Below are 13,581 nucleotides of genomic sequence, written 5' to 3'. Positions count from 1 at the left end.
GGCCAGTCCTCACCAGCAAATTGTATTACAATGACCCTCATGGGAACAAATGTACTTGCTGTGCTTGGCTTGACTGGCAGACTGCCCCCTGCGAGGAAGGGGCGGGGGGGAAGCAGCCAACTTTGCTCATTTACTGCATCCATCCCGCTAGCTCAGCCTCCTCTGTTGGTCACAGAGCCAACAACCTGCAAACTCTGAGATGGAGCAGCAGCTGCCGATCCGGGGAACTTGGCCATGCCATGGCACGTTTCACTCACACCATCCCTCTGCTCAGGGCAGGGCACTCACGTCCAGCTCTCCACCTGCCAAAGCCTGAGCTCCCTCTCAAAAACCTTGTCCTTCATGAATTGAGGAGAGACGGGGGAGAAACGTCACACAAAAAGGTGGGGAGGGGATCCAGCATAACCCAGAAAGAGTTGAAAATTATTTAGAGAGCACTTGGCTCTTTTCTCCTACCTCTTCATCATTAGTACTGGAAGCAACACAGCTGTCTAATGGCAACTTCAGGCACCCATGGGCCAGTGAAGCGACATTTTCCACACTTAAATAACACTGAGCTGATTTAATTACTGCACTTAATAGTAACAAAAGATGTCTCAATTTAATCTTCAAACGGCCCTCCAAGATCAAAACACAGCTGGCTGGATAACAAGATGGCCTAGGCCAGCAAACAAGTAGGTCCAATTCGTTCAAGAGCTGCATCCACTCCTCGGTATGAAAGGCCAAGGAACACTCGTGTGTCAAATGAATCAAAGTAAAGCAGCACTCCCGTCGCCCCTCTCCCTTCCCACCCGACTTTCATTATATAGAAAAAAAATTAAAAGGCAGCTGATTCACGGGTAAAGAAATGCAACATGATAAAAGAACAAATGATGATGTTTGGGAGAGAAAGAAAAGAAGTAAGAACCAAGATTTAACAGGTTTTGCTTTTATAATCCTTCAAGATGATTAGGAATGAATGAATCAGATTAAAATCACATGGGGACAAAGGAAGGTCTCTAACTCTTTTGTTTTTCTTTCCATACTGGATAGAAAGAGACAGCTCATTAAGGAAAGCCCTCAAGACACAGCTACAGTGAGGAACAACCAAGCCTTTTTTTTCTTTTCTTTTTTTTTTTTTTTTTTTTTTTTTTTTTTTTGAAGTGTCTTTTAGCTGTGTTTGGGCAAGAAAAAGTTGGGAAAAATTAACCCATTTACTTTTAATGTTCTCTAATTGTCCATACTGGGTTGTGAGTGTTACTTTTTGCAAACTATTCTGAGAAACATCCCCCTCTCAAGCAGCTTTCAACACATACTCCCACTGACACCATGGCTAGGTCTCTCTAGGCATCTTCAGGGAATTTTGCACGTTCCACTACAGCTAAACATGAAGAAGTTTTAGACAATCTTTCAGCCACTGCAACATTTCCACACAGGATGTAGCTTTCCAACCCTCTCAACTACCGATAGTAACACAAGGGGCACCCAGCCCCCATTTTTAATCTAAGTTCTAGTAGCATTAATTACAAACAAGTTCACTAGCAATCAGTTTGTTGTGCTTGGTGGGTTCACTTTGGGTTGGCAATGCTCTGTAGGACATTGTGGCTGAAAGCTTAGAAGGTTTTTTCTTGTAAGTATTCCTAAATGTTTTCATTTGATGGAGAACTAAGATTAGGTAACCTACATGTTCCAATTTTCCTGGAGTCCTGGATCATGTTTTTTGGGATCATGGTTTCTTTGGGTTTTTTCTTCCATTATATACAGTGTTTACTCCATAAATAATAGCTCTTAATGTCTTGTCGGCCACCACACCATGAATTTGGAAGACTGAAGACAAAGGTGAATTTGCTACAACTCTGGTGACTCTCCTCTCCCTGGACTGCGGCGTAACAGAGGAAGATGATATCCATGTTTACAGTGGTCAGTCAGATGGTCCAGTGGATGGCTCAAATACCCTGGCCGGCGTGAGACTTCTAACCAGAGAACCACAGGGTCACTTAAGTGGGAGGGACTGAGAGGTCCCCTGGCTCAACCTGCTGCTCAAACAGGGCTAACTTCTACATGCTGGTTTCAGAGGGCCTTGGTTAGCTGAATCTGCATGCCAATTTCAGACTAATTCCCTCACTGTTCGGTTAAGTACCTTCTTCTCCCAGTAACTTTGACCCTGGATAGACCTGAACTTTTAAAAACACATTATTCTGCAGTAAACTGGTGAAGAAGTACTCACTGCTTCAATTTACAATACAACCTCTGTACCAACCTGTGTTCAAGCTCACAGACTGAACCTTCATACCTCAAACTAGTTGGGTTCAGACATCTGAATGGTAACTAGGAACAACGTTTCCCATCTCTCTGCCCAGCTGGTTTCATTTAAGCAGGCTTAAACCTTGGCTTAAAACCACGTACTCAAGCAGTGTCAGTTCTAGATCAGTAATGTGAGACCTTGAGGAGGTACTTGCTGCCGAAGCTCGAGCAAGCGCATTTTTCCAGTTTGCATGTTTATTTAAGTAAGTGACAAAGATGGGGGGACCAAAAGCAATTCCCTTAACTAGAACTCACAAGTGCAACCAACTAGAAAATCTCCCGCCTGCTTGTGAGGAGGGAGTCAGACTTTCTCAAAGACTGAAAGAGGCTCTGCTCAATGCCTGGCAGCACGTACAAAGCACTAAGTGTGAAATCCTGACCCCGCTGCAGTCAGCGGCAAAATTCCCATAGATTTCCTCAGGGCCAGGATGTTCAAACCTGTTCGGACAATTCATAAACCACCATTTCAAGGACACACCTTTGCACAAGATTCCCAAGGGCCTTTTGAGTTTTGACTTAAATGCCTGGATTATTTTCACAATTCCAGTTATGGGTTCTTTGTTCACAGGGAGTTAAGCAATACAAAGAACACAGCAAGAGAACAATGGAGGTATTACCATGCATGATTTGTCTTTAAAAAAATTCTCTTTCTTTTATGAAGTTATCGGTCCAATTTCAGTCTCTATTATCACTCTGCCATGTGAGAAAGTGGTTTTATTTTTAATAAAGGAAGGGAGCTTCACATTTCAGCAAGAGCTAAAATGCTTCCTGCAATACAGGAGGTGGAAAGCTCTTTTGCTAACAGCTACCACAGGCCATATTCAGGGAGGGAAAGGGAAATAATCCATCCACACTGAGTAAATAAATCTTGTCTATGACATACCTAACGGTGAGCAGCAGCCCAAAGACGCCTTGTCCGATGAGATCATTTCTGCCCCCTCCATTTCAAGGCAAATTAAGAGCTTGCTCTGCCAAGCCCACATTAATGTTCACTTATCACCATAATCGGGGTCCAAGCAAGCATGCATCCTTCTGCAGTCTGTGGTGCACCACTGAACTAATACGAATCTTTCCACCATGTTAACAAATCTAGAGAAAGCGCCATATACATAGCTTCAGAATCTTTCAGAAGATTTCAAAGTAATGTTCTCTCTCAAATCTACTTTTCCCTTAAAGAGGTGTCTGTGGTATATTTAAGGATGTTTACACCTAAAAATTAACTGTATTCTATTTTATGTGAAGAATGACAAGTTTAATCCAATGCACAAGACAAAAGTAAGTGCCCCCAACTCACATTGGCTTGCGCAGTTTATCTTTGAGAAACTAATATTAGAGGCCCACCACTCCCATTTCATGCTACTATAGACGTTTTAAAATAGCCGTGCTAGTTATGTTTGGTCATCTGAAGTTTCAGGTTTATTCTGGTTTGAAATGTGTTACAGAAATTCCTTTTACCCCAAAGATGACCAATAGCCCTATTATTTCACAGACTTTCGCATTAGACCCTGTTTACACTAGTGCTGGAGCTGTAATAGCAAAATCTGTCTTTAAACGTGGTTCTCACTGGTAAGAAGTAAACACAGTTTTGTAAAATTATTTTTAATATTTTGCATTCTCTGTTCTGGCAAAGGAAATTAAGTTGTAACCCGAGTACCAAAAATCTGGCTTAAACATAGACCATGTGGCAAGCAAAACAAAGATTTGATGCAATATACACTAAGTAGCTGATTCGCTTTTGTCTGGTGCAAATGCAGCGGGTGTTTGATGTAGCTCTGCAACAGAGGCGGGGGCAGAGCGGTGAAGCCCCTTACCTGCTGGCGGGGCCCACTTGTTCAACATCAGCACACAGCAAAGCAAGAGAAAGCCATCCACACACCACAGCTCTCAAATATTTTTACCTTTTTTTAAAAAGGCTGAAAAAATTATAGAGGTTTATGGAGTGAAGTATCATCTCCTCTGGTCCAAGTATCAACAGGCTCCTTGCAGCCACGTGCAATCTCTTCTTTCACTCCTCAACCTCAGCAAGTGTAACAACAAAACTGAAGGAAACAGAGCTCTTCGCAAAACACCTAACCTGCACTGCAGCTGCACGGTCATCCAAACAGGACCGTGTACAGTGCCAATATTCTCATTTTCCACTTGAATACCTCAGGCACAGGCAGGTAAGGTGTCTTACACAGCAAGGCCATGCCAGAGAGAAGCATGCAGCACAGCTCGCCTGCCCTGGATGCCCCAGCCCTGGGGCATGCTACTTGGGCCCCTTACAGAGCTGCAGGTGTGTTAAGATGGACAACACATTATTCATCGCATGTGTTACTCATTGTTACTTATTCTATACTCTGAATCTCATTACAAGGAAAAAAGTAACCCTAAGAAGCTAGGAGCCATGTATGGGAGATATTCCTACTGGAACAGTAAGTGACCAGAAAGTCAGCAAGGTGCCTACTGACAAATTTCAAGCCAGATCCAAAGCGGGAAATGAAGAAACCAAAGTAGTAGAAGCAACTACTGTATCTTCCAACTCTCTTGCATATAGTTCCCAGCAAAGGGATTTAGCTGTGATGAGCAGGGCTGCAAGACACAGAAGCGAGATACACTGTGTTTTTATGATTCTTTTCAGGTAGCTGAGTACAAAGTCCCTGCCCTTCTCTCTCCTCAGGCCATTCATCTTTCGCAGGTGATGGAAAGCCACTCTCCCAGCAGGTGGTCCTGCTCTCACAGACCTTAACGCTTAATTGCCACAGATCAATTCCAACCTCGATGCTCAGGCTGCTGCTACCCAGTCCCCCTTTCCACCCCTTTCTCTTTCCACTGATCGCAGCCCAGGATCCTCTCATGTCACTAAATCAATCTTCGGACACACCACCCAGGAAAAACAGAGAGGCAGCAGCAGACGCTGCTCGCTGCGGCCAATGCAATGAGTTGACCTTATGCAAGAAGACCAGCCTAAAAACCCATCAACTCTGTGTCTGTGTGTGCGCGCACTTGTGCACACATGCCTATTTTATTTTTTTGTTCAACTGGAATTAATCAGGAACGATAAACACTGTTTGTCTCCTGAAAGCAGCAGTGGGGGGATGAAATATGCTTCTTAAGCTTATCAGCTTCAGCGCCACTGAAGAGAAAGCTGGCTTCTAAGCCCAGGGATAATGGGCTGTCCTTTCAGGAAGGTATCAGAGGTCTCAGGAGAGGGAGACAGCACAATGGTGTGACCTTCAGCTAATAAAGCCCACCCTAGAGTCCGGAGAAGCTTGGGGAATATTGACAAAAGTTCATATTTACAACAGCCTGGACTCCTTCCAGATACCATTACCAGTTTAGAGAGCTGCAGCCTCTGTACTACACTCACACAGGCTTTTATTCTGCCTCCTCCTTTCTTTCTTTGTTCCCATGCTGGCAAAAAAAATTAGTCAGAAAATGGCAATTCTTCAGTAACAAGGCCCCACCAGCATCTTTTATAATGAAGAGAGTTATTTAAAATTTCAATTCCAACCTCAGCACTATCTTCTACTTGAAGGAGATTCAAGGCCTCTTGCAAGGATTCTCAGTGCGTCATCACGCTCATCAGGAAGAAAGCATATGTGTTTTTGTGGAAAATCTGCTGATGTATTTATAATTCTTTAAACAAAAAGGCAGCCAACATATTGTAAAATGAGAAGGTTGGGGTTTTTTTGTTGGGTTTTTTTTTTGGTTTGATTTTTTTTTTTTTGTTGTTGTTTAAATAGGCACTGGCAATCAATGCAGCCCCAGTCAGAAATACAAAACCAAAGCTTATTCAGGCAGAAACTGACCCCCCCACCCCGTCAGCATTGTGGTTAGCAAAATGATGTTTAGCCCATAACTAGAGTGCACAGACATGACTGGAATACAAATAATAAATAATGTTTTAAAATTGTTTCACTGTTCATACAGTGAAAAAGCCGATTTCAAAACATAAAAATTGTTTGAAGCAAAAGTTTCATTTTTCCACCTCCTAAAGCTGTTCCAGAACAAATATATAAAAATCAAGGTTCAGAGGAAATCTGTTTTCAAGGGTAATTTCACTGAAATCAATATTAAATCTCAAAACATTTAATGGAAATAACATCTTCAGTGACAGAACTGTTTTGACCGCACTTTTCAATCCAGCCATGCCCGTCTGCCATTTTTATTTATCTGCCTCATAATTCATCTTTGCCATCCTGAAACTAATCTTGCTGGGGTTCAACCGGGATCCAAAAGCTGGAATAGGTTAGAACTTCTCACAGTAATATCTTCCAAGATGTGCCTCTTGGCACTCTCATTTACCATGCTGGTATTTGCCTGGCAGGACGTAGGCTGAACAGACCTCTACACAGACCACACGTTTCTTGCTCCTGCAGCTTCTCCTCTCCAGTGAAGAACGTGTTTCCCCCAACTGCTGCAGCTACACCAGCTACAGAGGCTCACAAGCGGTTTTCCAGTTTCCTAGAGTTTTGGCCCAAGCATGCATTTGACTTGTTCTCCTTAGCCCATCCAGCCATACTCACTGTCAAGAGTTCAGGTGATTGATTGCAGCCTGTCTGAATTCAAAGTAGGCAAATCAGATATTAATGTTGTGTTTAATGTGCTCACACAAACAAGGTCATTGGTTGCATCAAGACTAATAGCAGATGACACACGCTGGGACTACACGGCCCAGGGGACTGGTAACAGGATGAAAACTCTTCAGTTCACGGCCACTATTTCAAAACCAAGCCTGATCCTGCAGACATCCCAGACCTGTAACACCTGCTCAGCAATCCGCCTGAGATCCATTCACAGCACAAACCCGCGGCAGGCGCATTCAGTCCTCCATAATCTTGGGACAGAGGCACTGCAATCGCCTCAACTGCAGCCAGATTTTGATCACTGTCAAGATTAATTACCCTCCATCCTTGCTGCCGAACGTTGCTCCAAATTACATTCATCCTCCCTCCACAGGTGAGCTAACAAAATCAATAAGCAGTACTGAATTTAGGACATGGTGTAAAATACCAGAAAGAAATATAGAGTCCTAGGAAGTCAATAGTGCCATCAGAAAGATGAAACCATGTTCATCTTGGAAAAGCATCAACTAATTCATCTGTGGGGAAGTAATACAGAACCATGACACTCTGCAAAGAGAACACTGGAGAAGTAAAAGGTATCGGGCTCCTCCGGCAGGAACCTGTAGCTGCTGGGAAAGCTGAAGCCCAGTAGGGCGCCACCCCCATTGCCAGCTGAGGGCATGGGGATGGACAGAAAATGGCCGAAGCAAAGTAAACCACAATTTTCTACAGACAAGAGAAGGCGCTACAAATGATAACATGTAATACTCTGAATCGGTTTCCGAGGCCATCTCTCTGCGCACTGTTTCAAAGATGTGAGGTTATGTCTTCCTGGCTACCACCAAGGCCCTAGCTAAGCGATTTTCATTGCCTAACCATTAAAACAGAATTGTTTTATTTATAGTAATGGTGAATTCCTATCAAGGAGCTCCAGCAACAACTGTGTCTGGTTGTAATTCTGTACCTGTTTTCCATGGCAGAACACCCTGGCTCTCAGGAAACCATGGGGTATTAACTGTATCCCAGAGAAACAGGCAGATCCAGGATGCATCTTCGGCAGCAGCGGATGGGCAACTGCTCCAAACTGCTGCCCTCCTCACTTCCAAACCCCAAACACTCACAATTTTGCTTTCAGGGTATCATTTATGCTGAGTATTGGAGATAAAAGGCTGAAAAAGCAAGCTCCATGCTGAGAAGGTGTGAACAATCCCACCTATGGCTGTCCTGGGCACACTCTCCTGCACCCTGCCCTTGAGCACTAGAACGAGAAACCTAAATGACCTGCGCATGTTGTTCAATTACATGGCGCAAGATTTTTGTCTTCCTTGAGCCAAGAGGTAAAAAAAAAAAATGCAGGGCTTCAAATTGCAAAGAATTAAGACTTAATATCAGCCAAGACGATGACTGGATCCGAGAGGCCTGTTTCCCTCTGAATTTCTCCTTGCTGCTGTGACGTGCTCACACTGAAAATTTTCCCTTGAGCAACTGCCTGACTAAAATACAGCACACCCTTACCATAAAGCCCTTTGTTAAAACATCTTTGCCATAAAGCTGCAAAACCTTGGCTCCCAAGTACATTAAATCCTTATAAACCTGCCTTCATTTTAACCGCGCAGTATTTCAAGACACAAAGCGCTTCTTCCGAGAGATAGCACTTTAATGAGGAAAGGGGTAAAATATATAAACCAAGCCTCATTATAGCATAATTTCTAGGAGACAAGCATGCTGTTATAAAAAGCAGCCATGGCAATTGCATTTCACATAGCTTAAAGATTTAGTACTTTTAAAGAGCCACTGCTACTTCCAGCCATTGGCAGTGTTTTGTTTTGAACATAGCAGAGAGCAACCAGAATTATGTGTCTGGTGCCAGCCATATATTTTATATTCTGTAAATTGTTGCAAATGGTGGATTCAACTCCACTGTATGCTCACAAAATGTAATGCGGACTGGACAGTAAGGGACTGACTACAGGTTACTGTGTGTACTTTTACGTTTAAACCTCTGCATTCTTAAAGGTTGTTGCTTTAAATATGATGACGTAGCACAGACATGGTAAATTAACCACACCAGATCCAACTCATACTGGACTGAAAGCACTTGTAATGATACAGCTTGTTCACATGTTAACGAAGTCAAAGAAATCCATCAAAAAAACACACTGCAAGAAAAATTTAGGGTTCTGACAGACAAATCAAAGCGATGGATATAACACCGTTTAATACCACCTGTCAGATAAACCAGGGTAACTGGCACATCAAAGGGACTGCAATTGGTTTCCAAAAAGGAGAAGACTATTTTTTAAAACCCCCGAAATTCAGTTGCTTTCTACAAAATGCCAAATGGAACACACACACCCCTACCCCCCCAGCCAACCAGTAAAATGTTGTTGGAAAAAACTGTTCTCTCTAAGAACAAACTATCTATCAAAGAAGCATCCTGAATTACATTGGTCTAGAAGGCTTTTAAACTTAATCTAATAAAAAAAGCCATTATTGATTACAGTTCTTCCACATTAGTCTTCCAGTTGTAACTTCTGAAATGAAAGCTTAGCAATGATTAGGTATTTACCACAACCAGCAAAAAATAATAGTGAAAAAAGATGAGTTAAAGGTCACCAGAGAGACAACGTGGGGTATTTTGGTGGGGTTTTTTTTCAGAGGAGGGAAACAATACAAACAAAAGAAACCCCAAGCCCCCCAAATAACCCACCCCAAACCCAACAACAGCAAGAGGGATGCACTCCACGGCAGCTTTGACTTCAAGCACATGTAACACTGACTGATGGATACTGAAAGCATAGACACCAGTGGAAAATTAAACCCAACCAAGCACCAAAACTGGGACAGACTTTTTTGTTTGTTTGTTTCTCGGTACTACTTTAGAAAATTACACAAGGAAGGTCAGAATTTCAGCAATTTTAGCTACCGTCACAGATCTGGGGTCAACAACAGGGTAAAAAGCTGACATATAACTGATGCCTATGACCTGGTTAGGATAAGCGTTTCCTCTTATCTCTTTCTTGTAGCTGATAATGAATGCAATTCTGGACTGAAGGGTACTTGTTCTCCCTGATTACCAGAAGGTTCAACACTCACTACGTGGCTACACCGATGGAGTAGCACTTCTGATTGCAGTTTTCAGAGAGGACATCTGAAGAGAACATAATACACCAACCCTTTTTCTAAATACAAAATCAATAACCTTGCCTTTGGGTCCTGTTTCTGAGATACTTTTAAGATTTTCATTTCTACTGATGTGACTCTTCTTCCCATGTTTATAATAGGATAACAGTTTCCTCCTTCACCATCATCACTCCCTTGTAAGTCACATGAGACTTTTCCAGCTCTTACCTACTTTACCACAGGAGAAGACAGCAGGCTGGACAAGGCTGAGTCAGCATGTCAGCACACAAACTGTAACAGGATGTCTGGCACTAAGGTAACCCAGCCCAGCATGTGCCTTCCCTTAACTCCACTTTTACTTTAGTATTTTTCTGCTTGGCTGTGCAAGTAAACCTCAAGGAAGAAGACAGCTGCAAGCAAGTGCACATGCTACTTTTGTTTTACAAGCTTCCCTTAATAACAGAGGGTTTGGGCTGCTAGACACGAGAAACCTTATCACAAATGTGTAATGAGTCCTTGAGCTAACAGGTTAGCTGACATGGAACTGTTAACAGTGAATTGGCTTGGAGACAGTGGTGGGGGAAGGGGGAACAAAACTGGGGTGGGGGTGGGGGAGGGGAAACAGAGAGAGTGAGACAGACAGAGACAGCAACCAATTCAGCTGCAAGAAATCAAGCTATATCAGTCCCAAGTGCCCATGTTGGAGAGACTTGATCTCATACCTTGCTTGTTATCAAGGCACTCCTGATACGAGTCAGCTCCAGTTCCGTTGCGGTCTACAGACAAAACAAAAAGTTTCATTCATATCAAACATAAATATTAGAAACTTCTCAAATGGCAGCCTTGCTGGAGCAACATGCTATGTGCAAATAGCGCTAGTTCTTTAGGAGGCCAAGGTGGTTCACCGACATAAACTGTGACTCGTTACGAACAAGCTCCAATAACCCAACACCAACCCACTGCAAAAACGTGGTTTTGCCCTGGGCAGTAGGTGCCATGCTCTTCCCCCAGCCCTGCCCATCTGCCTCCACAGAGGGGATTACAGCTGCAGCTGCTTCAAGTTCCTTAAGCACATGGAAGGTGAAATACTTGCAGTTACCTACACCATTACGCTATCCGCTGTAGGCCCTATGAAACCACTGCTTCAAACCAGCAGATCCCAAACTATGCTCTGGAACAGACTTCTCTGTGGCTGTGGTGCTGCGCTCCCTTTTGGTTTCTGGCTGCTACACTGTATTAAAGACAACTGAAAATACAAGAAGATACTTTCCAAAGAGCACTCCTCCATGGAAGCAATGTTACTGTAGTTACCACAAGGGTTAATTGATCCAGGAGGAGTTGGTTTGTGCCATGAAAGCAGGGGAGAAGCTGAGACTCCTGTATGGGTCTGTGCTCCACCGAAAGAAGAAACCAGCCAGCTCCCAAACACAGGTGTGGTCACACAAGTGACATTTCACAGCCAGCAGGGATATCACATAACAAACCCCTTCATCTGCATTAGAGGTTCAGCTAGATCTCATCGGCTGTGTGTAGAAAGGGTTTAAACTGTACGTTAGCAGAATCAGGTTACAACATGACTTGGCCCTTGACAACAAACCAAAGAATGTTCCAGCATGGCTTCTCTTCCTGCTTTACAATTCAATTTAACCACAAAAAAAAGTCTGGATGGTCCTTGAGAAAAAATATTAAATATAACTGTCTTTCAGCCGCTTACATGCGCCTTACATGCTAAGTGCAAGGAATAAAGCAGCTGAGCCCATGAGACAGGTGTCTGCACACACTCAGGGTCCCCCAAAAGCAAATGTTTTGTACATCACATGTAAGAACGCACATGGTGCTAAAAACCGACCCTGTCGTGTAACTACCAACCCATTCAATCAGGTCACCCATGGCACGTACTCCTACCGTGCCATCTCCAGTGGCACTGGAGACAGCTCCTCTGCTAGAACAGTTTATCTGTGTGGTGATCACAACTAATAAAAAAGCCACCACTGGGGGACTGGGAGTTAGCACCCTGCTAGGCTGCTGGACAGACAAGCTATCCAGTAATGCTGTCTCAGTCTCACCACCAAGAGAACCAGCACAACCGCAACATGTTACATTTCTTTCTGAAGATGGCCTCTTCAGGGCCAAAAGATCAGAAACATTGTTCACAACAGAAAAAAGATGCTGCCAAGTACCCTGCCACCCAGGCACCTGCAAACAACTTCATTTCTGCACCTCCAAAAAGTGCCTGGCCCCCGAATATGATGGCTTACTGGCATTTCTCATGTGGCAAACAAATTCCTGCACAACCTGCCCTTCCGTCTTTGCTCAACCAAGAGCTGGCGATGGCTCCTTGAACGTACAAAGAGATCCAGATCACTTAAAAGGCTTCATGTTCCGCAATAGTATTTAATGAACAAAGAAGTAAAAATTAAAGTTGCCTCACTGTTTGTGTTGTGTAAATCCCAGATAATAGATCTTCTCCCTAATCCTAATGAGGCCTTCCTATTAAAATCTTTATTAGCTTTCAGCTCTGCAGATTGCCCAAAGGCTCATCAGTTTCCCTATCTCTCAGTACCAAGATCTGCTTTAACTTTTACAAATAGCTCTAAGATATTTCTCAGCTTATCAGCATTGCCAAGCAGCCTGTCTTATCATTACTATTGCAGATAAAATAAATGAGCTCACGATGATATGAATAATGGCATTTTCTGTAGGCTGGTTTCCCATTACGTTTTCAACAGATTGTAGATTTAAACTTCCACACAAAAGAAAAAAACAAAACACACCAACGACTACAGCAGAGGGGGAAGAGTGGCTTTTTTTTTTCCTTCCCATTTACCTTCACTGTCTTAGAGCGCAGTCTCCATTTTTAAGCTCGCCTGATGCGAGCTAGTAATTAATTTTGAAAGGGAGCAGAAACACCTCAGCTCCGCTTCCTCTTAAGACCAAAAGCACAGTTACTTCTGGGATGTTTTATCAGCTGCATTTGTTGGAGAGAAGTAAGGGCTAAACTGCGTGCTGCCTAATGAAGCCATCTTCATTAGTTTGCTCCTTTCCCTAGCAGACTAGGAATACCAGTCAGATTGGGAATTGAAATCATGAAAAGCAACAGAACTGCATTTGAATTAAAAGACTAGGCTACAAAGGTCTCCAACGTCTGCTCCGGGCTGATTAGCACGAGGCGCGTGTGGCACCGTTGCGGCACAGAGCGAATTTTACAGCACACGTTCATGGATAAAGGCAAAGCGTTCGCAGGAGACAAGGAAGCTGAAAGACTAACACGTCTCCCCCTTTTCGTGACAGCAAGCAGGGAGGTCATGATCTGGCAACCATTTTCTGCCTGGTCCCTGCAGCAATCACTACAGGGTTAAATGCTTTTCCGCTCCCCAAATTCCTAGCCCTGTCACTGTATCAAGGTTATCTATTATTGGCAGTGACAGGTGAAAATTAATCTCCTAATTATTTCTTGCTGCGTAATCTGCACTGAAGAAGTAATGTAAAAGGATTACAGTACACCCTCTATGGAAGGCTTTGCTAGAAAGCCAATCATCCAGGGAGATAGAAGGTATGTGGTAAAGAGATATTTATGACGGATTTCTAACCATTTTGAAGGCAGACTGTACTACAACTTCATAACCTA

General features: G+C 43.3%; 1 protein-coding gene across 20 annotated transcripts in view; it reads right to left on the bottom strand.

The window, feature by feature from the left end:
* The window catches only part of FBRSL1 (fibrosin like 1), a 547,777-nt gene that overhangs the window by 90,819 nt on the left and 443,377 nt on the right, over positions 1-13,581 (bottom strand). For 15 of the 20 annotated variants that reach the window (XM_080373488.1, XM_080373505.1, XM_080373495.1 and 12 more), the window contains one exon: positions 10,676-10,729. The exons of the other annotated variants lie outside the window; for them this stretch is intronic. In XM_080373488.1, the coding sequence (XP_080229614.1) occupies positions 10,676-10,729 (54 nt within the window). The remainder of the gene's footprint in view (positions 1-10,675; positions 10,730-13,581) is intronic. 20 annotated transcript variants of the gene reach the window in all.

The sequence above is a fragment of the Falco punctatus genome (genome assembly GCF_963210335.1).
Source record: "Falco punctatus genome assembly, chromosome: 1".
Taxonomy (NCBI): domain Eukaryota; kingdom Metazoa; phylum Chordata; class Aves; order Falconiformes; family Falconidae; genus Falco; species Falco punctatus.
Note: the sequence above shows the minus strand (reverse complement) of the source record. Positions and strands in the feature narration are given on the sequence as shown.